General features: G+C 49.4%; 1 protein-coding gene across 2 annotated transcripts in view; it reads left to right on the plus strand.

Moving 5' to 3' along the window:
* The first annotated feature begins 23,730 nt into the window (after positions 1–23,730).
* The window catches only part of PAPPA2 (pappalysin 2), a 184,525-nt gene continuing 181,063 nt past the window's right edge, over positions 23,731–27,192 (plus strand). Inside the window, exon 1 of one of the 2 annotated variants that reach the window (XM_039483154.1) lies at positions 23,731–24,504. In XM_039483154.1, the coding sequence (XP_039339088.1) occupies positions 23,790–24,504 (715 nt within the window). In that variant the 5' untranslated portion in view covers positions 23,731–23,789. The remainder of the gene's footprint in view (positions 24,505–27,192) is intronic. The other variant, XM_039483153.1, reaches the window with a different exon arrangement.

A 27,192-nucleotide genomic window follows, 5' to 3' on the forward strand; every position in this document is an offset into this window, starting at 1 on the left:
AATTGGCAACATCTCCTGGCTTTATTCTCACTCCCTTCTGGTTCATCCTTTTCAGTCTGGTTCCATAGACTCTAGTACTTCCCTGCTTTCCTTAAGAGCTAAAGAAAGCTCTGAAAGATTACTGGAACTGATGGGAAAAGTCTGTCTCTTAGGCATTCCCAGCTCTGTCTATAGCCATCACCAGTCTGTTAATTTCACTTAGCAATAAAATAAAAACCTCCATTACTCAGCCCTCCCCACTCCAAACCAGTCTGGATTTTGCATGAAATTTCACTGATATCAAAAGCCGATACGGTTGTTTTCCCTCAGTCAGCTCCCCCCTTTCTTTTGTCTGACTTAATTACCCTATGATCAATCTCATAAAGACACAGCAATGAGGGAATGGCAGATGGGGGAGCAGAGCATGAATATTAATTAGCAAAGAATTCCAAACAGAGGACTTTAATTACATTCAAAGCGCAGGCTTGCAGGCAGAGACTGACTTCCTGCCGCAAAGCTTTCAAAAGGTCATTGCCTCAGCTGTGTCAGTGCATGCACGTACATTTCAAGTGGGCGGGGGGCAGAAATATATTCCTGTTTTCAAATTAAAAAGAAAACAGTCACGTCAGTGAGAGCACTTCTCTTGCTGGATGCATTTAGAGAGACAATTATTTTGTGATGACATTCTTCCACTGGGGGGACTGAACCGGAGACCACTGAATCTAAAAGTATGATGCCTGAATGTTGGACTACATGATGGGGCCTATATGCTTGTATGTAGTTGCAGACCCAGGAAACTTCATAGCTGGTTTAGACACTAGGGGGGGCCAAAGAGCCACATTGTGTGAGTTTGGGTTACAATTTTCATAGATTCCAAGGCCAGAAGGGACTATTGTGATCATCTTGTTTGACCCCCCTGTATAACACAGGCCAGAGAACTTCCCCAAAGTTCTGGTTCCTGGAGCAGATTTTGTAGAAGAAAAATCCCAACTTGATTTAAAAATGGTCAGTGATGGCGAATTCACTGGGACACTTGGCAAATTGTTCCAGTGGTTAATTATCACTGTTAAAACATTCACGACTTGTTTCCAGTCTGAATTTGTCTAGCTTCAACCAGCCATTGGATCGCGTGATACCTCTCTCTGCTAGATATTTGTTATACTTGGCGACTGTGCTCAAGTCACCCACCTAACCTTCTTCTAGTTGAACTCAATCTATTTATATTATCTATTTTATGATCTTTTTTCAGAAGCACAGTTAGGTGTGTATAATGCTTGCTAATCACTTAAACATCCCAGAAAAGGAATAAGATCCCTGCCTTGAAGAGCTTACATATTCAAGCCTCCAATCCTGCAGCCCCTTCTAGAGAAGCAGCAATGAAACCATCCATCCTGAATCTTATATTAGAGTGGCATAAATCTCGTATCTATTATTATTTTAATTGATAATGTGCATTGCGGTAGCACCTAGAGGCCCTAACTGAGATCAGGGCCACATTGTGCCAGGTGCAGAGGTGAAAGTAAGCCAGTATGGCCCGATACGGCGTACTGGCAAGAGCCAGTACACCATGCTGGACTAGATGGCTTCCCCGGCAGTGATTTAAAGGGCCCAGGGCTCCAGCTGCTGCAGGGATCCCCGGGGCCTTTAAATCACTGCCAGAGCTCCGGCAGCCAGGCTCGGGTTACCCCAGTGGTGGCAGGGCTCCGGCGGCACTATAAAGGGCCCAGGGCTCCCCACAGGGCAGGAGCACCGGGCCCTTTAAATCCCTGCCCGAGCCCTGCTGCTGGAGCCCCAGCAGCGGCAGGGCTCTGGCAGCGCTTTAAAGGGCCCGGGGCTCCCCTCAGCGGCCAGAGCCCCTGGCCCTTTAAATCACTGCCGGAGCCCTGCCACCCTGAGGTAGCGGCAGCAGGACTCCCATGGTGATTTAAAGGGCCCGGAGCGCCGCGGCAGCCAGAGCCCTGGGCCCTTTAATTCACCCCTGAGCCCCAGGGCTCCCAGCTGCCTCTGCAACTGGTAGCTCCAGGGTGATTTAAAGGCCCTGGGGCTCCCAGCCACAGCCGGAGCCCCAGGGCCTTTAAATCATGAAAGGCCCCGCCTCTTCCAGTTGAGGCCACGCCTCCGCTCAGGACTCTGGCGTACCACTAAGACCTTTAAGTTACTTTCACCCCTGGCCAGCTGCCCCGAAGGGATTTACAATCTGAATAGACAAGGCAGACACTATGTGGAAAAGAGGAAGAATGACTGTCCCCATTTTTCATATGGGTAATTGAGGCATAGAGAGATGTGGGGCTAGGTTTTCAAAAATCTGCCCCAGGTTACAAGAATTGAAACCAGGCCTTGTGAACCGCAGGCTAGTGCCTTATCTACCTTCTGTTCCTAGAGCCTGCTGGTAATCACTGGAATTACCTTAATATAAATGCAGAGTAGTGAGATCAGATGCCAGCCTCGTGTTGACTTGACTGCATTTACATTAGGAATGAATGTGGCCTACCAATCCCTTTATTCCCACCGGGGGTGGTTTCATCCCTGATATGGAAATAGCCCTTCCTGACCAGCAGGGTAACCATCGAATTCTGGTGGCCAACACAACAGGAACAAGCATGACTGCTGTCCCCTCCTTACCAGTGATAGACTCTTTAATGGTAATACCCATGTTACTCCCTGAGGAGGGATATCACTGGTGTATTACTGACCAGAGGATCATATTGGCCATCAGGCTCTTTTGCAAAACTCTCTGGGGGGAGTTATTTTCCCCCTCCTTATTTCAGTATGCACCTTTAAGGGCTGGGGGTTAGGAGACCCTGTCTTGCGGCGTGAGAAGCAGCTTACCAAAACTGTCTCAGTTCCATTGTCAGCTGTGGCTTTGTTAGTTCTCAGAGGCTAGAAGATGAGTAGACCCTTGCAAGGTTCCTGAAAGGCAGAGCTGAGAATCATGGATCTCTTCTGGATTGCTCTGGTAGGTTTGATCCCCTGCCGCTGTTTGGAGGCAATACGGGCACCTCGCCACCTTGTTTGGAGGGAAAGGAGGAATGCCATGGACCTTGTTTTCCTCAAGATTCAGGCCATTTTCCCCCACAGGCTCCCAAGCAATGGACTTGGTAGGGCAGCACTGAGGCTGGTTTGTCTGGGCGCTCCCTTTGGATCATTGCTGTTCTGTCAGGAGCACATGGCAGGTGGCTGGCGTGCCCAGCGTATTGGCAATGGAATGCAGCTCTTTGCATTTAGTGCATTGTTTCAAATCCAACTGGGTCAGGGCTGGAGTACCCGGATGTGGGGCCAGTCAGGACCAAGGTGCACTGGCAGAGCTGTGTGTAGGGTCCAGGAGTCAAAATGCAGACCAGCAGATTGGCAGCGTTCCGCGCTTCCACCCAAAAAAGCAGGGTCACGGGTGGTCTTGGGCCATCCCTCCACAGAATCTAAACATACACGGAAACTGGGGACCAGATCCTGAGCTGCTGTAATGCAGCGCAGCACCACTGACTACAGTGGAGCTATGACACTTTACACCAGCAGTGGATCTGGCTTAACATAGCTGGGCTCCATGGGGTGGTGTTATACACTGTGCTACCATGACTACCGCGTACGCTCTCCCCCGAATCCACCCAGCCAACCTACAGAACACCAGGGAGCAGTGAACATCCCAGGGAGGAGCTAGCCCCCACTAGCTCGGTGGGCTGCAGAGTCCAGGACAGCAGCTGCTCAGGAGTGGAAAAGACGGTAAATGGTCGTCTCTAGCATGGGGCTTGAACATTGGGAGAGTTTGGACCCGAACTCTATGGCTCTCATTGCTTCAGAATGAGAGTGGCCACAAATCCCCAGGCCCCTGTTTGAGACTGAGCTTTGGGCTAGGGTCCCACCACCCACAAGGAACTGTTCAGTGAGACAAAGCCACCTTCTCTGCCTGCAAAGCCTGGATTCTCTACAGAGCCTTCCCAGCCCTTGGAGGGAAAAGGATTCAAGAGCACAAAGGAGGACAGGACAGAGCCCACCGGAGCGCATCCCCAGTAGCTCTGTGAACCACTGCCTCCCCCTAGCAGATGTCAAAAGAGCACTGTCTCCTCGGCTGCAGTGCTGTCTGGCAAGCCGGGGAGCACAATCAATCCTCACAGATGGGCAGACTGTGGTTATTGATGAAGCCAATGAGCTAATACAAAATGCTTTCTAGCCTATTTGCATCAGTATCCTTGCTCCGCAGCAGCTCTGAGTGGGTTGTTTAAAATCATGCTAATAGCCGACCAGGGACCGCTGAGGCCTAGACATTTCCTGGCAACTTCCAGGATATTCCCTGGGCTGCAGAGCCACCAGTAGGAAAGTGCGTCTGGATCAATGTATAACTGGTGGCTCAGCCTCCTGCTTGCCTGTGCGATAGCCAAGCCGGGGTGGTTCTGTGGCATCACTGTGCCTCGCAGAGTGCTGTGTAATCACTAAGGCCAGCATTTTCCGCAGCCACAAGTGGGGTCCGAATTTCAGAAGCGCTCAGCTCCTGTTGAAAACGGTGGAGAATCTGACCCCTCCTCCACACTGAGAGCACTAGGAGTTGCTGGGGGTCTCGTTTGAAAATCTGGCCCTGAGAAGGTACCCATCTTATTTCCACACCCTGGCCCTGGGTCCCCAGGTGGGCTGAGAGGGGAAACCTGCAGCATCTTTGCTACCAGAGACTGCCTGACTAGCTCTGCTCCTGGGCCTGTATAAACTTTTTCTTGTCATTTTACACTGGGTGCCCAGTGGATGCCAAGGGAACCACAAGGACCAGTGTTAATAAACCCCGGGGGGACAGAATGTCTACGCTTTTGCCTTAGCACAATCCTCCGTGGATTTCCTGGGGGTGTTTCCAGACAGCGATATGATCTGTCCTAGTCCCCCAGAGAAAGCTGTCCCCTGCTCTCCCCATGTCTTGAGGGAGTGACAAAGATTCACAGAAAGAATCATTTTCTTCTAGCACTGAAAAAGGAGCTACTCCCTGTCTTCTCCGTCTGCTTCACTAGAACCTTCCCCAGCCCCTGCCTGCCTGGCTTCCTGCTACAGATTTAAAGACCACAGAGGGTTTCCATCTCCTCTGGTTTTCTGCTCTCTCTCCCCCACCTCCATGCTCTTTTTTTGGGGCCTGATCTTGTGAGGTGCTGAGCACCCAACAACTTCCACTGACTTCAGTGGGAATTGCAGATGCCCAGCACTACTTCAGATCTGAACCTGAGGCTCTGCCTGCACTAGGATATACAGTGTTTTTTAACATGTTTGTGAAACCCTTGTGTAGACGGGCCAGAGATGCTAGCTGGTAACGGTCCACCCCTGATTCTCCACTAGGGCCAACCCCTACCAGCTAACCCCTGTTACAATAAGCATGTTAGCTAACACATAGATTCATAGATTGTAGGGCTGGAAGGGACCTCGAGAGGTCATCGAGTCCAGTCCCCTGCCCTCATGGCAGGACCAAATACTGTCTAGAACATCCCTGATAGACATTTATCTAACCTACTCCTAAATATCTCCAGAGATGGAGATTCCACAACCTCCCTAGGGAGTTTATTCCAGTGTTTAACCACTCTGACAGTTAGGAACTTTTTCCTAATGTCCAACCTAAACCTCCCTTGCTGCAGTTTAAGCCCATTGCTGCTTGTTCTATCCTTAGAGGCTAAGATGAACAAGTTTTCTCCCTCCTCCTTATGACACCCTTTTAGATACCTGAAAACTGCTATCATGTCCCCTCTCAGTCTTCTCTTTTCCAAACTAAACAAACCCAATTCTTTCAGCTTTCCTTCACAGGTCATGTTCTCTAGACCTTTAATCATTCTTGTTGCTCTTCTCTGGACCCTCTCCAATTTCTCCACATCTTTCTTGAAGTGCGGTGCCCAGAACTGGACACAATACTCCAGTTGAGGCCTAACCAGCGCAGAGTAGAGCGGAAGAATGACTTCTCGTGTCTTGCTCACTGCACACCTGTTAATGCATCCCAGAATCACGTTTGCTTTTTTTGCAAAGCATCACACTGTTGAGTCATATTTAGCTTGTGGTCCACTATAACCCCTAGATCCCTTTCTGCCGTACTCCTTCCTAGACAGTCTCTTCCCATTCAGTATGTGTGAAACTGATTGTTCCTTCCTAAGCGGAGCACTTTGCATTTGTCTTTATTAAACTTCATCCTGTTTGCCTCAGACCATTTCTCCAATTTGTCCAGATCATTTTGAATTATGACCCTATCCTCCAAAGCAGTTGCAATCCCTCCCAGTTTGGTGTCATCTGCAAATTTAATAAGCGTATTTTCTATGCCAATATCTAAGTCGTTGATGAAGTCTAAACACCTTTTCACCCAAGTGAAGATGTACCCTAAGACCTTATCCAGCCTAGGTGGGATGTTAGATGTTAACTCACATGTTCTACAGGATTAGCGCAGCAAAAGGAGTGCTGACTTTAACATGTGCTAACATGGGTGAGATAAAGCCTACACCTCATGTTATGAACGTTGTATGTGACCGGGTCAATGGGGGGATGTGATTGCATAATGGGGTTATAAGACATTCCTGTATGAATGCATGATCTAGCTACTAAGGGGCTGTGGGAAGAATAAACAAGAAGGCAATATGCTGGTCCCAGACAAGCAACCTCCTAGCAAACATCCAGGGTAGTTATAAGACTTGCATCCTTTGCAGCTTTAGGCTGAGTGACACAGCTGTTTGGCCAGGCTGGGAGGCTAGAGATCAAAAGGACTATAAACCGTTAAACAGAGACTTAATTCCTGCCAAGGCGGGGGGGGGGGCGGTTGAGTCGCCAGGGGCTGTGCGGGGGTGTTGTCAGGGACAGGGAGACCAGCTGACACAGACAGGGCCACTGCAGAAGAGTATATAGGGAGTTAGGCCCAGATCCTCAGGTATTGAGGCTCCTAAATCCCATTGATTTGAAGAGTCTAAATACCACTGAGTATCTGGCCTTAGTCTTCCCAGGGTCCCTGCGTGGAAGATGGTGATGCACCTGGTCAGACAGACAGACAGGCTGGTTGATTGGTTTTAGGCTATGTTGTCTCTGAGAAGTTTTCATGCTACATGAATGATGCTTTGCTTTGAGGTGACTGTTTGGTCACTGATGGCTGTTGTCATTGCTCCCAAGGGAGATGAGGCTGCAGGGGAACTTGAAAAGGCTCCGAGAAGGGCAACAAAGATGATCAAGGATGTGTAATGGCTTCTGCATGAGGACACTAAAAAAAGCAGAGCTGTTCAGCTTAGAATAGAGACAACTAAGTGGGGACGTCACAGAGGTCCACAAAATCATGAATGGGGTGTTCACCGGCCACCAACAGTACCAGGAGGCGTGAGCCAACGTGACATCATTCTTCGACTATGAGAAAGGGACCAAGAGATTTTCTCCGTTGGATCATATACTCTGGAACCGTAAATTCCCTGAACATTACATCTCACCAAATGAGAGTCAATCCATCCTCATCATCATATCCACTCATTATACTCCACACCCGAACATAGCCACTTTATGAACGTCACACCCTCATATCTCAATGTCTGTACTTCGACTCATCAACCTTTTACCTCCAACTGGGGATATTGCAGATTATGTATTCCTTATGCCATCCGATCTTAAACCAAACTTTGCACCCTCAATAATCTGTATGTTATTCCCTGATAACCAGAAACTTCTATGCTTAAACTCTGTACCATTCACTTTTTCTTAACATCATCTTAATAACATTTTTAAAAGTGAATAGAGGAGTGTTATTTACCCCTTCACACAATACAAAAACCAGGGGTCACCCAAGGAAATTAATAGGCAGCAGGCTTAAAACAAACATAAGGAAATATTTCTTCACACAACGCACAGTCAACCTGTGCCATTCATTGCTACGGAACATTGCAAAGGCCAAAAGTATAATTAAGTTAATAAAAGAACTAGATAAGGTCATGGAGGTTAGATCCATGTATGGCTATTAGCCAAGACGGTCAGGGACGCAACCCCATGCTTGGGGTAAGCCTAAACCTCTGACTGCCAGAAGCTGGAAAGGGAAAACAGGGGTGGATCTCTTGATAATTGCCCTCTTCTGTGCACCTCCCTGAAGCTATGGTAGGGGCCACTGTCAGAGACAGGATACTGCGCCAGATGGACCATTGGTCTGACCCAGTATAGCAGCTCTTATGTTCTAAATCAGACCAGTGGAGGCAACCGCGGTTAGTGCCAGGGGACTGCAGGTCAAGGCTGCATCTGAGAGTGGGAGAGTTGTGTGAGTTCTCCCTGAGCCAGGTGGCAGCTAGCGGCCCCAGGACTAGGAAGGCGTGCGTTTAACAAGAGCAGGAGGGGTAGTAACTGCAGCACTGGCATGCAATGCAGGAGCTTTCTGAGGGAAGCAATGTGGTGAGCCTCTATTTCAGAGGTGGGTAAACTACGGCCTGCGAGACCCTCCTGCCTGGCCCCTGAGCTCCTGCCCCAGGAGTCTCGCCCCGGCCCCTCCCCCACAGCCTCAGTGCACCGCACTGCCAGCTCAATGCTCTGGGCAGCCGGGCAGCGCAGCTGCAGAGTTCGGCCTGACCCGGTGCTCTGTGCTGCACGGTGGCGTGGCTGGCTCCAGCCGGGCAGCACCGCTGCAGGATCCGGCCTGACCCGGTGCTCTGTGCTGAGAGGTGGCGTGGCCCAGCTTCAGCCGGGCGGTACCGCTGTAGTGCCGCCCGCCACCGGTGCTCCAGGCAGCACGATAAGGGGGCAGGGAGCAGGTGGGGTTGGATAGAGGGCAGGGGAGTTCGGGGTGGTGGTCAGGGAGCGCGGGTGTGGATGGGGTCAGGGGGGTAAGAGGGCAGGGAACGGGGAAGGTTGAATGGGAGCAGGGTTCCTGGGGGTAGTCAGGAAGGAGGGGGTTGGATGGGGCGGCGGGGGCAGTCAGGGTGGGGGTTCCAGGGGTGAGAAGCGGGTGGGGGGGCCGGGCCACAAGTCGCTGTTTGGGGAGGCACAGCCTCCCCTAACTGGCCCTCCATACAATTTCTGAAACCCAATGCGGCCCTCAGGCCAAAAAGTTTGCCCACCCCTGCTCTATTTCAAGGGAAGGCAGGGGGGGCACATTTAAAGGCCAGCAGTTATGGCTTGTAGGCTAGTTGCTGAACATTGACTGGCATGGCCAGCCCTGTGTAAAGAGCCAGTCAGTAAATGCGCAGATCACTTTGTGTAATACAGCGATCGGTTATTGCGGCTGAGAAATTTGAAAACAGCAACCAAAATGACAAGGGGAATTGGAGGGAACAAAGATTAAAAGGGCTAAATATGTATCGCTTGGCTAAGATGAGGGACATGATAACAGTCTGCAAATATTTGACGGATATAAATGCCAAAGAAGGAACTGAACTGAGGGGGGTGGTACAAAGGGCAGAGCTAGGGATAACAGGGTGCCGTTAAGTATGGGAAGCTTTCGGTTGAATCCTGGCAGTGAGCTCTATTAGCCTGCAAAGCTGTCTCTCAGGGGAAGTGGAGGAAACCCATGTCGCTTGGCATATTGGGCAGTAGACTAAACAAAACACTCAAGTACACAACAGTGTATGGAAGGAGGAGCTTGTGGGTCAGGCACTGGACTGGAACTCAGGAGATCTGGATACAGTTCCTGGCTCTGCCCCCAGATGCTCTGTGTGACCTTGGGCAAGTAACTGAGACTCTCTGGGCCTCCGTTCCTCATCTGTAAAATGGGGCTAATAACACTCCCTTTTTCTCATCCTTTGTCTGTTTAGACAGGATGCTCCCTGGGGCAGGGACTGTCTCTTGATATGTGTATGAACAACGCCTAGCACAATGGGGCCTGATCTGGTTTGGGACCTCGCGGCTGTGCTGCAGTACAGATAAGAAAGGAAGTAATCCTGCAGTGGCAGGGAGATGTACTAGAGGAAAAAACAGATCTGGAGCTAGGCACAGCGTCCCACTCCTGTTGCTCTGCACCACTCCTGCAATGCAAAGCAGCTCTCAACAGGGTTTCACCTTAAAATGGTTTGGGGACTGCTTTTGCACTCCCAGAGCAGTATGAAGCAGTGACAGCATGCTGGTGAATCTGGGCCCTGCTTTCTGTGCTGGGAACAAAGTCACATGCCAAACACTTTTGTTCCTACCTGTACATTTAAAAAAAAATCCCCCCAAAACAAAACCCTCCACTGCACACACAATTCTCCCCTGGAGGGAGGATGAGAGAATCCATCGCATGTGACAGGTGTTCATCACCTTGTTTAATGCTGTAGTGTGGAAGGTGCTGAGATACTAGAGATGCAGGCAGTGCAAGAGCCGGAATAGAATAGAAGACTAAGTGTAAATACCAAATAACCCTCAGGGACACATAGCTAATACGGCTGCTGCAATCATACCTGACAAGTCTAGAGCTTGCTTCCTCCAGGGAGCTTAAAACTCTCCACCAATATTAACTGAACATTCAGAAGACATTCTTTTCCTTGCATTAAAGATGGAAGAAGCTGAAGCCCAAAGCGATTAAAGTAGCATGCCCCAGGTTGGAGAAGGAGTTGAGCAAAGACCCCTGCAGTTCTGCCCTTTGGTCCCCTGCTCTAAGCATCCGTTCACTGCATTACCAAATAAAAGCTGTGTGGAAACCATGGCCGGTTGTTAGATATGTTAGATTTGATCACGCTGACATTGGCAGTGCATAGATGGCTTGCATGGAACTATTAGATCAACACCATTGCCTTTCACATCCCACCATTCTGTTTACAATGGGACCTAGATGACAGATTTGCACATGAAGATGCTGCTGTGCTGTGGGAACTCTATGAAAAGCCAAGCATACTGGTTTGGTTCAGAATGTCAGGTACGTTTTTGCAGCCTTGAGCGATGCTGGTGCTAGTGTCCTGGCTCTATGCCTGTCTCAGGTCTTGTTGCTCCTTCTAATTTCAGTTGTCAAAGTTCCTCACCAAGTCCACGTGATATGACCAAAAAACCCCATTCAACTCAATTATCCCTTTTCTTACATAAACTTTTCACTCTTCCAGACATTAAAGATATTGGAAATGAGGAATGTCTTAGATTGATCTGGCCAGGCAGGTTTTGTGTAGTTGGCCTTCTCTTTCTACTCCGTTGTTGGGTTGCTTTCTCATCTGAGAACTCCTCTTGCTGTCTACTTTTTCTTTAAAGCTACAGACATATCTCATCGTCCCTAGCGAAAGTACAGTTGCACACCACCTGCCAATCAGAGTCATTAGGTGGGCATGCAGTACAAAACAACTTCTCGGTTCCACCATCTCTCTTATTCCCGGATCATGCAGCTAGTATGACAGACTTTGAGAGATTGGTTCCCTTTAGGGAGGGGCCTGAGCTACAGAATTTGCATCTGGATTTTGGACCCTCCAAAGTTTGAGGTGGTTTGAATAAGTTGCTTTTGATCAGCCCATTGCAGCAATAGAGTCCAGCTGCACAATTCACAGCAGCATCCAGTTTGGATTCAAAGCATCTGCCCTCAAAGTTTGGTGGCATTTAGATGGGAGATTGTGATTTGGCTCCAGATGTCATTTATACATGCTTCCCATGGCATGATGGCCAAGGGTGCATCTGCTTTAAGAGATTCCCTTTGGGAAGGCACAAGAATTCAGGCTGGACACGAATGTGCAGCTATTGTCCTTAGTGCAAAGCGTATAGAAAGATATCAGACTATAATTTAGGGACAGTATATTTTATAGGAACTATATCTTATAATCTTTACATAGTTAAATAATGACAAGGCAGTATGTGGTACAGGAACAACAAAGTAAGTACACTGCGTGTTGAATACCTTTTGAGGATCTTGGCCTGAGACCCGTTTACTTGGGAGAGTGCACACACATATTGCAGGAAGTCAAATGGATTTTAGTTAATATGTAAGAGCTGGTGGAATATGATCTGTGATGATGCAGAAGTAGAGTCTGAGGGAGGCTGCCTTCTTCCACACAATGCATGAAGGTGGGAGCCCTGCCTCATCCTTTCCAATATATAAAGATGTATAACGAAAGACATTCAGTTCTGAAGGAACCTTGGCTTATCCCCCTTTAACTCATTGCGTTCAGGTTTTGTGCAGGACAGAGCATTCTACGGCTGAATTTTTCTTCGAGGGGAAAAAAAATCTAGGAAACTCCACACAGAGAAGACATAAAGAGAACACTGAGGTTGCAAAGTGAAGCTCTCGAAAGCTTGGAAAAACCAAAGTGCAGGTTGTGTGCATAAACCTTACCTCTGTTCCTTTGTATGTGTCCATTACAATACATTTCCCCCTCCCCATCACTGACGCCCCATTCAGCGTGCAGTTGAGATGCCAAACGAAGCAAGGTTATGTAACAAACAGGACTGGGGTCTGCAGGACTGCTGCAGTATGCCACACAGCAAACAATGAAGAGGAAAAGTCCATACCAAAAAGCTGCCACTTTCACAGAGCACTATCCAACCTTCACACTGTATGAGATGACAGTCATGCAGACAAAGGTACCGTGTGATCACGTCATTCAAGAATGCATCGGCTGGCTCACCCACAAGGGGCGGAGCTAAGGCTGCATGCTCGCCTTCAGCTCTGGAATTTCTAGACTACGAAGACAGCTGCACTTTGCAGCCTCACCGGTCTAATAATATAGCTAGTTTTTATATGATCAGGAGACACTTGTCTTCAGTGCAACAGTTAGCTCAAGTTAGTAGACTCGAGTTGCTCCACGCTATGTGACCATGCTGTGACGCTACACTCAAGCTACACGGAGAGATTTGATTAGCAGTTGATGAGTCGTAACTTGAGTTGCTGCATCCTCACTACCTTACCTAGCTCAAGCATGAGCAGCACTGGAGCTCCAAACCCCCACCCCAACCCCATTTTCCACACTGATGGGCCAGCTAGGTTGATCGTAACTCAAGCCAATGATATTTGTGTGTAGATGGGAGTGGGGTTGGAGGCAAAACTTGAATTATAACTTGAGATAACACTGCAGTGAAAACAAGCCCTGAACTGAGAAATGACCGTAGGTGAAAAGAGATTTTGCTGCATGTAGAATAGCTAAGATGGTGTCGACCCAGAGAGAATGTAAACACAATCTCTCAGGTTAGGCTTTGTCTACATGCAAAATAAATTCTGGTTTTGCATCAAGATAGCTAACTCAAGAACTATCTGATGGACAGTCCCAGTGGAGACCAAGGCACTGTAGTTTTCACTTCAGTGTAGCTTCTCTAGGTCAACCCCAAGTGGGTAGGTGTCAGGTTGACCTGGTCTTGTTACAACAAATTAAAAACTTCCCTTGCTTTGTCTCCACTAGGATTTTCCAGCACGATAGCTACCTGGGTGTAAAAACACCCCTCTTTGGTGCAGTGAAATGCCACCTTCGATTTAATCAAGGTACAAAACTGGAGTTAAGAACGGAGCTAACTGTGTGGTCAAGGCAAGGCCCAAATGGGAAAGGTCTGTTTTCACTGTGGAGTGAAATCAAGTTGGATGTTAATCCACTACTAGATTTCATAATGCCAGGCACAGTGGTCACATTCCATATAAGCTGTATAGTAACTGCAATGCAGAACTGCTCCATCCTTTCTCCTTGGGCCAGGGTTGGGGGTTTTTTTTTGTTTGTTTGTGTTTTTTTGCCAGCTGTGCCATATTTCTTCAGAGCTTTTCTCCTCTAATCCTTTCCCTAATGCCAGGAGAAATATTACCAGCAATGCTGGAGTAGCTCCAAGCAATTGATGCACTAATAAGAAACTGGCTACAGAACTGACCAACATTACTTCATACATGCCCTGGAAACTTTTTTTTTCCCATGGAAAGCCAGGGAAATGAGATAAGGCCTCAAAATTCAGTGTTATGGATCAAAACAAAGCAGAGGAAGAGGGGAAGAAAACAATTAAACCAAAACTGATTTTCCTGTCCTGTATCATCCAAAGAAATGAACAGGTGCTGATGGTTCCACACCAAGAAGATTGGAGACAGTCCTGGGCACTGTGTTTGGATCTAGATAACTAATTTCCCAAAAGTTTAGAGGTGCTCAGCTCCTTGCTTTTGTTTCAAATCACTGTGGGCCTGGGGGCCTGACATGGCGTATTCAGGGTTGTTAGAGTCAAGGATTTTTCCTCCTGCTAACAGTTCCAACCTATGGCTAAAATATACTTTACTTTGGAGATGGTAGAGATTGGTTTCCACCAAGAGACCATTGAACTGGGGTTCCTACAGTGTAGTGGTTATCTCATCTGTCTCACACAGGAGCAGTTCCCAGCTGAAAACACAAGGGGAAGTTCTTTAATTTAGATGATAAAACTCATTGGACCAGGAATTGTCTCTGATTCTATGTTTGTACAGCACCTAGCTCAATGAGGCCCCATTCTCGATTGGCCACAATCCTAATAAACACACCAAATACTAATATTTATGTATTTAGCTTTAAATATAAGTAACAAAACACCAATCAAAGGCTCTAGGCACCCAAACACACCATTAATAATACACTAAAATCCACTCAGCCAGCCTGAGTTTCTTAGAGAAACTCCACTGTACATCTTCATCATCTGGGAAACATACCTTCGGCGCTCTCCAAGAACCCTATCAGTCATATTCCCCTTGGTATCTAAATGCTAAATACAAAGGTTAACAAGTTGCATTAGGGGTGTTTTTTCAGGGGGGGGGGCAGCTGAAGGCACTTCTCTTACACAAAGGCCACCCCGCTAAATGTAAAGGCCCCATTCCAAAGCATCGGAGTGCTAGAACTTTCTAAAGAAAAGGTTGCTGGAATTTTTTTAACATGGGCAAAACGATGTGTCCTTCCCTAGCCTCATTCTCTGATGCAGCTGAACTGTTTTGGCTGGAATCTTCCAAAAGTATTCTGCCTGAGGCAGACACCCGGCATGGAAAATTTCAGCCCAAACCATTAAAGTTTAACAAAGTTATAAGCAAAAGGGCCTTAGAATGGGAAGTCTTAGGCAACCTCAGTAAGAGGCGGTGCTGCCAGCCCCACCTAAAATATGTCTCTTGGTCAGACACTCTGCATGGGGATGATCCTGCTCCTACCTCCTGACTCCTCAGTTGCTATTTTTTTTAACCTCTGTATGATATGCTGTGTGAATGATATATGACGTTCTCCCTTCTTGAGATGCAACCTCCATCTCCATTATTTCCAGTGTTTGTTTGGGTCATTTACACAGTTGAAATCTGCTCTGGAGATGAGACACAGATTAGCCGAACAGTGTGGCTGGGTGAAAATTCCAAGCTGGAAGTCAACTGAATTGTATTTGCTTATACCGGGTTCAAATTTTGCTCCTTGTATCTATTCTGTATAGTTGCTGCACTTCTTGAGACAACAGAGCAATTGCTGAGTTTGGAACATCAATTGTGCATCTTGATCTCCACTTTTGTAAGCCACGAGAGAGAGAGAGAGAGAGATCAGCTATTGTTCAGTGAAGGATAGATGCTCATTTGTGAGTTGTTGGTAAGGTAGGATGTCTCAGGATAAATTTATTTTATGGGTTTTCACAGAGATAAGGGAGCTGGTTAGGCTTAAATACGAACTGAGCCTGAACCTTTCATGTTTCTATTTTGTTGGTCAGTGCCAAACTATAAACAGGTGTTACACAACTGGCTGAATAGTAGGACATAAGACATCATGGCTACACGTACATATTTGGAGCAATGTGGTGGATTAATCTTTAATTCATAGCGCCAGCCAGTGCAAAATACTACTCTATCTTGAAAACAACTAAATCCTTAACATCATCCATGGGCAATCTACCTGCTTGGATTTCTGAGGCACTCATCACCAGAGCAGCTGTTCTCTGAGTCTATGTTTTTGGCTGGAGAAATAAGATATTAGGATGGGATTTTCAAAAGCATCTAAGGGTTGCTTTTGAGAAACCCATCTTTAATCACCATAGATGGGATAACTATTGTTTGAAAGATTCTGCAAATATTCATTCCAGGTCTAAAAGAAATTCACTCTGCCTGTGTTATTTTTTGTGATTATTCAAACGGCTTTCCAGACAGGAATGGTTGTGGAAACAGCAAATGGTAAAAGGCATATTTGGTGAGATCAGTGGGGTTATGCTCAATTACACCAGCTGATTTAGTTCATTATTTTTCACTGCTATCAAGGTCCAGTATTTTATTCTGCGGGTGTGGATTCATGCTAGGGCCAGCATGAGAAATGCTGGCGTACAGCGGGAGCAGCTGCCCTTATGGTATCCACAGGCCAACTGGAAGCAGGAAGCCCCAGCAAGCTCCTGAGAAAGCTGCTTCTTGCTAGGCCAAGAGAGCTGGCTTCAGGGGTCCTGATCATCTGAACAGGCTTCTAATCCGCTTAGGACAACAGCTGAATGTCGGATGGCTTACTGAACCTATGATCCTTCACAGGGTCACCGGTCCCTGGTCATGCTTTGCTTTATGTACTGTGCCCAGTGCATAGACAATGTGAGTCTCTCCTCGCCTGAGCTAGGGTGGCCAGCTGCTTAGCTCAAGTTGTAACAACTCATGTTTTTACCCTTGGGGGGGGCCCAATTCAATTCCTCATGTCTGCAAAGATGGGGACTGTCACTGAAGTGCAGGCTTGCCTGTTATTCAAACTGTTGGGCCTCAAAAGCCCACAGTGAGCTTTCCCTTTCCAGATGATGTATATAACCCCCAGAAGATGCCATCTGTTACATTCCCCCAGCTAAGGACCCAGGCTTTGTAGCTGGGGACTGTAAGAGAATCTGGGAGGATTGGGCATAGATGGGCACACACCGCTGAAATTTGGTATTCAGCATGATGTGAATCAAAGTTATGCTGCCTTGCACCACAGCTGACTGTTGGATATGCAAGACAAGCATAGGGCGATTGGAAAGCAAGACAGCTGAAGTGCGTGATCAGACTCTGCCAGTGTTGTGGAAACTCCTGCAAACATCTATTCTTTGTCATTCAGCAGCCATATGCAAGGAACATATTGCATGAAATGTGGTGCAGTGTAAGGGGCAGCTTGATCTAAAGCATTGTTTTGCCAGGCTGCTCAGTCAGCATCTTTCTGCTGCTGCAGTGGAAGAAACAGCAACATCGATGATACCAAGACACTCTGCCAAAATGGAGGGGGAAAAGGGATCTAATTCTCTGTTGCCCTGCACCTTGTGCAGTTGTGCAAGATGCTCCCATTCTGCTTTACTAGCCTTTTTCACCTATTTTGCACTGCTATAAATGACTGCAAAGGAGCAGGATGATGGAGAATCAGGCCCAAGATCTCTCTACCATATTGGTAGCACTGATATGTTTGCTAGACTTCATAGCACAGATATAGGTGTCTGCGTTCTCATGCATTTGTCACATGTAAAGGCACCTAAGTAATTGTTAATTTCATTTGAAATATGCAGCTTACCTCCATGCATTTTCAAATTAGTGAAATGCCAGTGGAGCCATGAAAACTGGCCACACTTGTCTTTTAAGAATGTATTGTGAAAACATACATAAAAAATACTTTGCACATCCATCTCCATCCTCTGACGAACAGAGGCTAGGGACACCATTCTTACCCATCCTGGCTAATAGCCATTTATGGACTTAGCCACCATGAATTTATCTTATTGTCCATAGCATTTTTTCACCTGAGGATCTCAAAGCACTGCTGCAGATTGTAGGACTCACAGCATCCCCTGTTCTGCTGACATCAATGGGAGGTACTCATACCCTGCACCTGGAGAACAGAGCCCAGGGTCCTGGGTCAATATTATTACACCTGGTTTAGGGAACTGAAACACAGAGGAGCTACGTGAATCATTCAAAGCTACACAGTCGGGGCAAAGCCAGGATGAGAATTCAGGAGTCTCAATTCCCAACTAGCAAGAAACTTGAACTGCAAAATTTTCATCCCAATCTGAATTCTGACCCCTCCCACCCCCACTGCCTTAGTTCCAGATGATTGGATCTGGTGGAAGTCAGTCAGGATCTGTTCTAATCACAGTAGAGAATGCATCCTCGCCTATGTATTGTCTTCTCTATCTTACCCACACAGTGGTGGGGGGCAATGGCTCTGGCATAAACTTACCCATTGTCAGTGGAGAATGGCACTAGAGCTAGCACAAGTTAATATTCAGTGTCTACTGTTGTCAACTAAGGTTGTGTCTTCATTTCTGCATTCCAATTCCATGCTGCGGGTTCAAGACCCACCCAGGGCTTGGCCTCAGCTTTATAACTATGTGCATTACAAGGGGTATTAAAAGTGCTAGACAGCTAGGGGGGACTTCCTTTGGTTGAGACATTAAGCCACCAGCTTATGCCCACCTCTGGAGGACACAGAGTTAAGTTAAAAACTCCATGGCACCTTTTGAAATCTGCAGAGGATAATACTGCCAGCTCTACATGATATCCTGTTCTGTGACAATGGTGGGTCTATACCTGTGTGTGAGCTGTTGCTGAACACACGATGGCAGCTGCTTGGTCTACAAAGCCATCCTTACTGAAATCAGTCGGTTGGCGTGGTGCCGGTTTGCACTAGTAATGGATTTGGGTCCTGCTAGCACTTCACAATATCTTGAAATGATCATGTAAATGTCTATGTAAAACCAAATGCTCTTTTATTATACTACAATTGCATTAACTCTGCGGCGTTCTGGCACCCCCTCACTACATGTGCAAACAATTTTATACTAAGGCACAAGACGAGTATATGGAGAAATCACTCTCTGTTCAGTATAGACAACAGAGGCGAGAAGCGGGAACAATAAATCAGTCTTTCCCTGGGAAAGGAGACCCTTCTTCACAGGATTCCTCTTCTTCCAACCCAACACTCGCTGAATAAATGGCGCTGCAAAAATATTTGTTTCCGGGTGTCATTTTATCAAGCAGGCAGCTAAGACTGCTCCAGCTCCTATATATAGATTCTTCATTTTAGTACATATTTTGGAGACTTTTATTGCTACAGTCTCTGGATCAGTCCCAAACAGGCTGTCCCCAAGGAGTCCAGTTTTGAATCAGAACCTCAGCGATCAGAAACCATTTTAAGGGTCTCTCAGCTGTCACTTCTGTGGACTCTGAACTCCACATGGAGTGGTAATCTAGCTAGTTTAGGGTTCTGTGGGGCATGATGAGCATTAATAATAATAATTAATCATACCACTGCCACCAAACTAAGCTAAACAATCTGGTGGGCTTTGCATTTGTCGAGCTATACTACATCTAGGACTGAATTAAGCTCACACTTATACAAACTGGCACACCCTTTAGACCAGGAGTTGGCAAACTACGTACCACGGGCCATGTCTGGCCCGTGAGCCCATTTAATCCAGCCCTTGAGCTCCTGCTGGGGAGTGGGGTCAGGGGCTTCTCCACGTGTGTGTGCCGCAGCTCCTGGAAGCAGTGCCATGTCCCCCTCCAGCTCCTATGTTTAGGGGCAGCCAGGGGGCGCCACCCCCGCAGCTCCCATTGGCTGGGAACTGCGGCCGATAGGAGCTGCAGGGGTGGCGACTGGACAGGACCAGGGGCGGCTCTATGTATTTTGCCACCCCAAGCAGTGCAGTCAGGTGGTTTTTGGCGGTGCGCCAGCTGGAGGTCCTCTGGTAATGTGGATTCGGCAGCATGCCTGTGGGAGGTCCGCTGGTCCCGTGGCTCCAGCATACCCACCGCCGAATTGCCGCCAAATCCGCAGGACCAGCGGAGCTCCCACAGGCATGCCGCCGAAGGCTGCCTGACTGCTGCCCTCGCTGGGACCAGCCAGGTGCCCCCGTGGCTTGCCACCCCAGGCATGCGCTTGGTCCGCTGGTGCCTGGAGCTGCCCCTGGACAGGACAGAGCGCAGAGACGCCTGGCCACGCCTCCATGTAGGAGGTGGAGGAGGGACATGCCGCTGCTTCTGGGAGCTGCTTGAGGTAGGTGCCACCCAAAGCCTATACCCCTGACCCCCTCCCATTCCCCAACACCCTGCCCCAGCCCTGATCCCCCTCCCACCCTCCAAACCCCTCAGTCCCAGCCTGGAGCACCCTCCTGCATCCCAAACCCCTCATCCCTAGCCCCAGCCCAGAACCCACACCCACATCTGAAGCCCTCATCCTTCCTACACCCCAACCCTCTGCCCAAGTCCAGAGCCCCCTCCCACACCCTGAACTCCTCCACCCCAGAGCCTGCATCCCGAGCCAGAGCTCTCACCCCCTCCTGAACCCCAACCCCAATTCCGTGAGCATTCATGTCCCGCCATACAATTTCCATAGCCAGATGTGGCCCTCGGGCCAAAAAGTTTGCCCACCCCCTGCTTTAGACAATAACTGTTGGCAATGGCCCAGTGCATGCTGTAGACAGACTATTTGGCAGACAGAAGCAGAAGCCAACAGGTAACATTATATGTCTTGCACTAACAGAAAGCTTTCAAAGGTAGATTTGCAATATTTTGTGTTTGCCTGATGACTGGAAATCCCTGTCTCTGTAATCTCTCTCTCTCTCTCAATCTCTATTTTATCTAATCTAATTAGTTTGTTGGTGATCCTGGTCTAGCTTTTTCTTCCCGTCTTTTTTTTCCCCTCTGACTTCTTCATTTCTTTCTTGGTTCCCAGATTCTGATCCATCCTTTTAATTTTCTGTCTCAATATCCTGCCTGTCTTTGTTTGCTTTGTATATGAGTGTGTCCTCCCGTTTCTCCCTGAGCTCTAATTCTTCCCCCTAGACATTTACCTGCCGAATGAGACACTTCTTAAGCAGTCCTCAGAGAAGAAATGTGCTGTCTTTCTCCTTTCATCACTTGAGTTTTTCCAACAGTGATATTCCTCCCTATCCCTTTCCCCCTCCCACTTCTTAAAAAACGCAGCCAGCTCCTGCTGCGTGTCCTTAAATCCATTCCCTACAGCTTTGCCGCTTTGAAAGCCGGTACCCTGGAAGGGGCCTCCCAGCTTTTGTTGGCAACCCAGCTCCAGTCTGATCGCCACAGATAGCGCTTTGGGGTGAAGGAGTGGGGGAAATCGCTTCTCGTTGAGATTTCAAAACAGAACGTGCCCACCTTGAGAACTGCGCACTTGTGTGAGGGCGGACCCGGGCTCTTCATAAACAAATCAACGACTTCTGAATCCCCCCCCCCACACTTTAAATGGGTTTCCTTTGGCACATACTGCGTCTTTTCCTCTGGCACGGGGGATGGGTTCTGTGCACTTCTCGCTCTGCCTGTCTCTTTTGATGCGATTCCCCGCGGCGTGTTGTGAAATTAAGCAGTTAATCGATCGGTATGGATTTATTTTGTGGTGTGCCCCCCTCCTCCCCCCAATGACTCGAATCCAGCCCACCTTTCCGCACATGTCAAACAGATGGGATCATTGGGAGATGCCTGGTGCTTGGATCGGTGCGGAGGGAACGGGGCACCGTGGTCTCTCGGCTTTGTACATGTCTCACATTGGAACCGACACGAGCACTCCCCCGCCTGACAAGGGACTTTCTCTTCTCCCCTAGGTGAGGGGTGGGATGGAAAGGAGGAGCGGAGGGAAAGAGGGCGGGCAGATCTGTGATGTCACAGCAAAAGTTACAAGAGGAGGAAAACACAGACATGGTTCAACTTTAAAAATAATAATAATAAAAAACCTCTTTGGACTGCCAAGAACGGGCGAGTGGTGAGCAATGGAATGAGAGCGAGAGAGGCTGAGCTGGAGACCTGTGCAGATGCTTGTTGAAACCTTATGAATGGATGCTGAACTGCAATGCCCCAGCTTGTGAGCCCCAATAACAGGCAAGGACAGTGGAGGTGATGCAAGCTCACTTCCCATTTTAAACGGGGGACAAGCCAGCACGCTGTTCTTTCTCGTGCAAGAAGTGCTAGGAAGCCTTCCTTCTGGGAAGGGGGAGGAGCCCTCGAGTCTTCCTTGCACCTGGTTCTCTCGCTCCGCTTGTTGTCTCTGCCCTTCTCCCACCCATCCACTTTCCCCAGCGCCCCGTTCTCGTGGGTTGCATTTTCCTCTGCCCACCTTTCGCCACCAGCGCCCGTTTCCACCACCAAGGGTCAGCTGGGGCGGGGGTGGGGGTTGGGGGAGCAGCCCGGAGGGACCAGAGAGCACGGAGAGCGGGACCAGAGATGGGAGCACGTACGGACCCCCAACCAAGAAGACCCAGAAGACTCTCCTCAGCCCCACTCGCGTACGGATTGCACAATGGTGCCTGCTGCGCTCTGGGAAGCGCATTTTAAGCCTCTCCTGGAGACACCCATTCCACGAAACGAGGTGTTTTATTTCGGGGTGGGCGGACTGGAGGTGGGGGTGGGGTTCGTGTCTAGCAAATGTAAAGAAACCCCCCACATTAAGAAAGGGACATGCTGTCAAAATAGCTCTCTGGGCGCGACTTCAGCAGAACAAGGGAGAAGAAGGGGGGTTACATTGCCCAGCAAAGGGAAGTCACGCGGGTTTGCTACCTGTAGCTCTGGGCATAAGTAGCGAAGGTGCGGGCGCCTCTGTGTAACAGGGATGGAGTGTGAGAGATCGCCGGTGTCTAAGAATAACCACACGGCAAAACAGGGAGAAAGACTCTTTGCCCGTTTACCTCTGTCCCGTGTGAGACCTCCCTATCTGGGTCCTGGTCTGACCCCTGTTCATTTCATGTGCTGTCCCTGTACCTCTGTAGCTGATGCTTTAGCAATGCCTGAGGCACTTCCAGTAAGAGAGAGAGATTCATGCAACCTCAGAACGATGCTTCCCACAGAATAACTACGGCTGAGCTCTTAGCGATACATTATTAATAATAATTAATTATTATGATTATTGTCCGTCCCCCCGCAAGTGCCCATCCCCAGTAGCATACAGACCGCTTTGGCTCCCAAGAGCAAGAGTGAAGAAAACCAGTCGCAAAAAAGGCGTTGCTTAAATGGGACTGAAAAGCGAGATAGACTTGGGGGGGGGGGGGTGCAAGTGTGGTAATTTGGTGCCTCTGAGCAAGAGTTTGGCCGGATCACTGTAGACTGGGGACGGCAGGGGGGAGGGAAGAGATTATTGATGGATTGTTATTGATTGTCTGGTCTGAACAAGAGTGAAAAGAAGAGAGGCAGCATCCACCAGTGCCCATGTGAGGAGGTGATGATTTCCAGAAGGGAGGAGGGCACGCGGAGGAGGGAAGGAGGTGGAGTGATGTGCATCGGACATCAATCATCATCATCATTTTCAAATAAAGCAAACAAACAGGGCGAGGGGGGAGCCAGACTTTCTAGATAAGTGCGTCTGATGCGCTGCCCTCTTCTCTTTGCCTTCGCAGGAGCCTACAGGACCCCAAGAAGGGCGCAGATCTCACAGGGACCTCAGAGCCAGACTGTGACTGGCCATCACCTGAAAAGAACGTGGACCATCTACGGGAAGGGAAGAGCCCCCAAAACCAACCCGAGGAATGAGCTGCAAACAGAAGACAAGCCCCGATGATGGAAGTTAAGCACTAGCTTGCGTTGCATGCTCCCAACTCCTCTGTGGAGGGGCGGGGGCATTGATCGTGTTTGTAGGTGCCCCTCGGTCACCTCGAGGGTGATCCCAAGACCAAGCGGAGGGCAGCGGGAAGAGAGAACAACGAACGCCTTGCAAAGGGAAGGCGAGGGGAAAGGAGCAGAGACAGGCTCTGCCCGGAAAGATGCTGAAGGGAAGTTTGTGAAGTGAACCTGAGAAGGGATGCGCAAGCCGGAGAGCCATGTGGGAACATGACCAGGCGCTCATTTGCTAGCACCAGCTGTCCCACAAACCAAACCTGAGCGGTGTGTCCTGAGCAGGCAGTGGAAAGGAGAGACCTAGGGAAAGGCAGAGAGCAGAGCAGGGACTCCAGGAGATCAGTGGGCAAGGGCAGAGAGCCACCTGGGTTTGGATCCCAACGGGGAGAGACGATTCCCTGACCCCGCTAGCTGAAGCCCCTGCGCAGGAGATCAAGCGGCGCCACGTGCATTAATTAAAAGCCCGTGTATGTCTCTCCTTGCCCCGTCCACCTGCCCAGTTGGCTCAAGGTCCTGGGTGCGCAGGAGCATGCTGCTGGCAACACCCCTGCTCCTAGCTACCTGGGTGCTCAGCGCTGTTGACTCTGACCCGGCCTGGAGACACCCCCAGTCGCTGGCGCTGAGGAGGGACCAGAACCAGAGCTCCTTGGAGGGGGAACGATGCTGGCTAGGGACCAAGCTCCGCCGAGCCAGGGCCATCCCGCAGCACCACCCCCGTGCGCTCTACCCGGGCAGAGGCGCGCAAAGCCCGGGCGCACAGCCCCGCGGAGACGGGGCACGCAGCGCAGGCGCCCGGGAGTCTCCCAGCAGCACCAGGTCCACAGGCAAAGCCGGCGCCACCGCCGCGTGGAGCCCCGGGGAAGGCCCGGGGCTGGAGCGGCTCCGGTACCGCAGGAGCGCGGAGCCCGGCGGCGTGGAGGACACGTGGGAAGAGCCTGATGCCTTGCACCAGCGCGCACGCCCCAGGACTAGGCCCCGCCAGCTCTCCCGGCGGCGCAGCGGCTCGGGCTGGGGAGGGCCAAGCTCCCCCCCTCCAGGCGGCCTCTCCGCCCTCTACTTCTCCGGGAGCCGGGAGCAGCTGCTGGTGCGGCCCGAGGTCCTGCCCGAGGTCCCCAGGGGCCAGTTCACCATCGAGGTCTGGGTGAAGCCCGAGGGAGGACAAAGCAACCCGGCCATCGTAGCAGGTGAGGTAACCCTGTGCCAGCGCAGCGCTCTGCTGGGGGAGTGGGGTGCATGCCAGGCTGTGGCCAATGGGGGTCAAACCCCACAGAGTGCAGGAGGGAGAGCTGCCTGCTCAGCATAAGCTCCCATATACCAATGGGTGCAGGTCCCCAGGGGAAAGGTCTTTCCCGGAGCAATGCTGCATGAGAGGCAAAGCGCCAGCCCCAGACATGGGCTAGAACTAGGCTCCCTTGGTCCAACTCCATTTAGGCCCAACTGTAGAGCTGGGCACAGAGTGGCATGATTAATGAATCCATCTCTTCAAACTGGGTGCCCCTGGGCTGCCCCGTGGTAACCTCTCCCCCAGCCGCAAACTGGGCTTGTGCATCCAAAGCATGCAGGTGCTGGGTGGTTTAAGATGTAGCAGGTGAAGAGGCATCCAACTGTGTGAGCCAAGTAATGTCAGTCATAAAATACAATCCTGGCTGTCTGATCCAGAGCCAGCAGAACTTTCCAGCAGAATCCCTCAAAGCTCCTACTGCCTGATACTAAAGGTGCAGAGTATAGACTTGGTTCAAATTGGCACCTCTGGACCTGATTTCCCATTGCCTTGCACCCTGTGCAAAGTGGCTTTAGATCACCTACCATTCTGATTTGGTAGCACTTCACATCCATTTTACACCAATGTAAATGGCTACACAGGGTGCAGGGCTATGGAGAGCTGGGCCCAACCTTTGTCAGACTCAGAGATTTAGCTCCAGACGGCAACTCTGTGTGGTCTGGGAGTTTTCCTGGAGGAGACCCTTGGGGAAATACATATCTGAGAATTGCTTAACCTGCTGCTGGCACCAGTACTGAATAGAAAACAGCATCTGGGACTGATCAGTGGAGGTATGTCCTTATGGGATAAACACCTGGCAGCTCCTAGCTGGATGGTGTGATACCTTGAAACAGGAAACAAGGTTATTAATCTTTCCCATCAAGGAGTCATTGGGAACATGTGGACCTGACATGCCCTCAGGTATCTGAGGTCTGTCCCTAATCTTAAATGATAGATCAACCCAAAAAGTTTGGAGTTCAGATTCAATTCCAGTAAGTGCCAAAAAGGTTGGATGCATCTCTAAACCTTGCAGGAACTATGCAAACCTCTTGGGTCTGCAACATTGGTCGAGAAATCTCGAGTCCCTCAGGAGATTTGGTGACTTCTCACTTCCAGTCAAGCCAGAAATACTGTGAGACAAACCTTCCTCCTGGTGTTCTGGAAATTCCAGACCTGAATGGGGGCAGAGAAGAGTAGGGTCACAGGGGAAATGGAAGGATAAAGGTTTGGAAAGTTAATCAAACTGGGTCATTGTGTGGGGTTTTTTTTTGAGCCTCTAAGCAGTTTTGGGTGAAGGTTGGGCTCAATTTGTGTTGTAGTCAAACTGGTCTACTTATCCTTATTAAGTTCAGACCAAGTTGACCTCTCTCCCATACTCCTCTGGTCTTATAACTATTGTCATTACTGAAAAAATTACTGCCATTTAGGAACATCTGAAGAATAATATGTACGTGTAGGAAATGAACCTCCCCTAATTTCCACCTTTCTGTGCTGCTGTGTTTTGTCTGAGCTGTGGCAGGTGACAGCTTGAGGGTGACACCTCGGGTTAATTGAACCCAGTCACTGGCCATCACAGAGAGATCCCCTGTGTGAAATACCTGTATGCTGTCTAAATTAAAGATGTGTCTGAAACAATCTCCCCATAGCCCCAAACACCACTCAGCTTTGGTGAAGTTCAGACCAAAATCTAGACCAGATCCAAACTATTATCTAGTTTCTCTGTTTCCTTTCATCAACTGGTTCTGGGCTAGGTGAAGCAAGGACAAGTGAAAAGATTCTTTGGGGGTATATCTTGAGTTCATAGGGTTCCTTTAAAAAACCCCACTGCATCCCGCTGCTGTTCTGCAGGTTTGGATGGGGGGTTCCCATTCCTCCCAGTTGAGTTAGCCACAGCTGTTCTCTCACATTCCCAGCCTTACTTGGCAGGGCTCCTGTGTTTAGTTCCCTTGAAGTTCCCTTGAAGAGAACATAGCAGCAAAGTTCCTCCTGGTATTTGTCCAAGGAATCCCCTGGGAGATCTGGCTGCAGGGAATACGTGCCTGCTGGCCACAGGGTGGCACTATTGCCACACACAAAGGTAGCCAGACCAGTCTGGTTATGACCACAGGAATCGTAAGGACAGGGTGAGCTCCCCAGCCTGCACCTGTGCAGAACTATGTCTTCCCTTGGGGCCTTGCTCGCTGGCGGAGAGAGGTGTTTTGGGGGGAAAGAGAGGAGAAGAGCTTTGCGGCGGGAGCATGGCTGATAAACTTTTAAGGACTCCTTTTTCCACCAGCCATTAGTGAATTTAATGCTGGGGAAAGGTGCTGACCCACCCGCCCTGGAGACGACAAGGCCTTTATTTTGCAACAGAGCAGACGCAGCACAAGTCACAGCAGCTAGGCCAAGCTTCCCTCACCTCGCCCCAGCACCCTGCCTCTGTCCTGCTCTTGAGTGAGCCCTTCTAGCAGGGTAAGGGAGCAATGTATTCTGGGCCTCTCTGCTGAGGCTGCCAACAAAGGGTCTGATGCGCTGATAACGTTTGTAATATAGACACTTGTCCACTATGAACAAGGCCACCAAATCCTTTCTTAGAGGCTACGAAACAGCTGTGAGATGGTGCTGGGCTTGG

Source organism: Mauremys reevesii, linkage group 8 (genome assembly GCF_016161935.1).
Source record: "Mauremys reevesii isolate NIE-2019 linkage group 8, ASM1616193v1, whole genome shotgun sequence".
NCBI lineage: Eukaryota > Metazoa > Chordata > Testudines > Geoemydidae > Mauremys > Mauremys reevesii.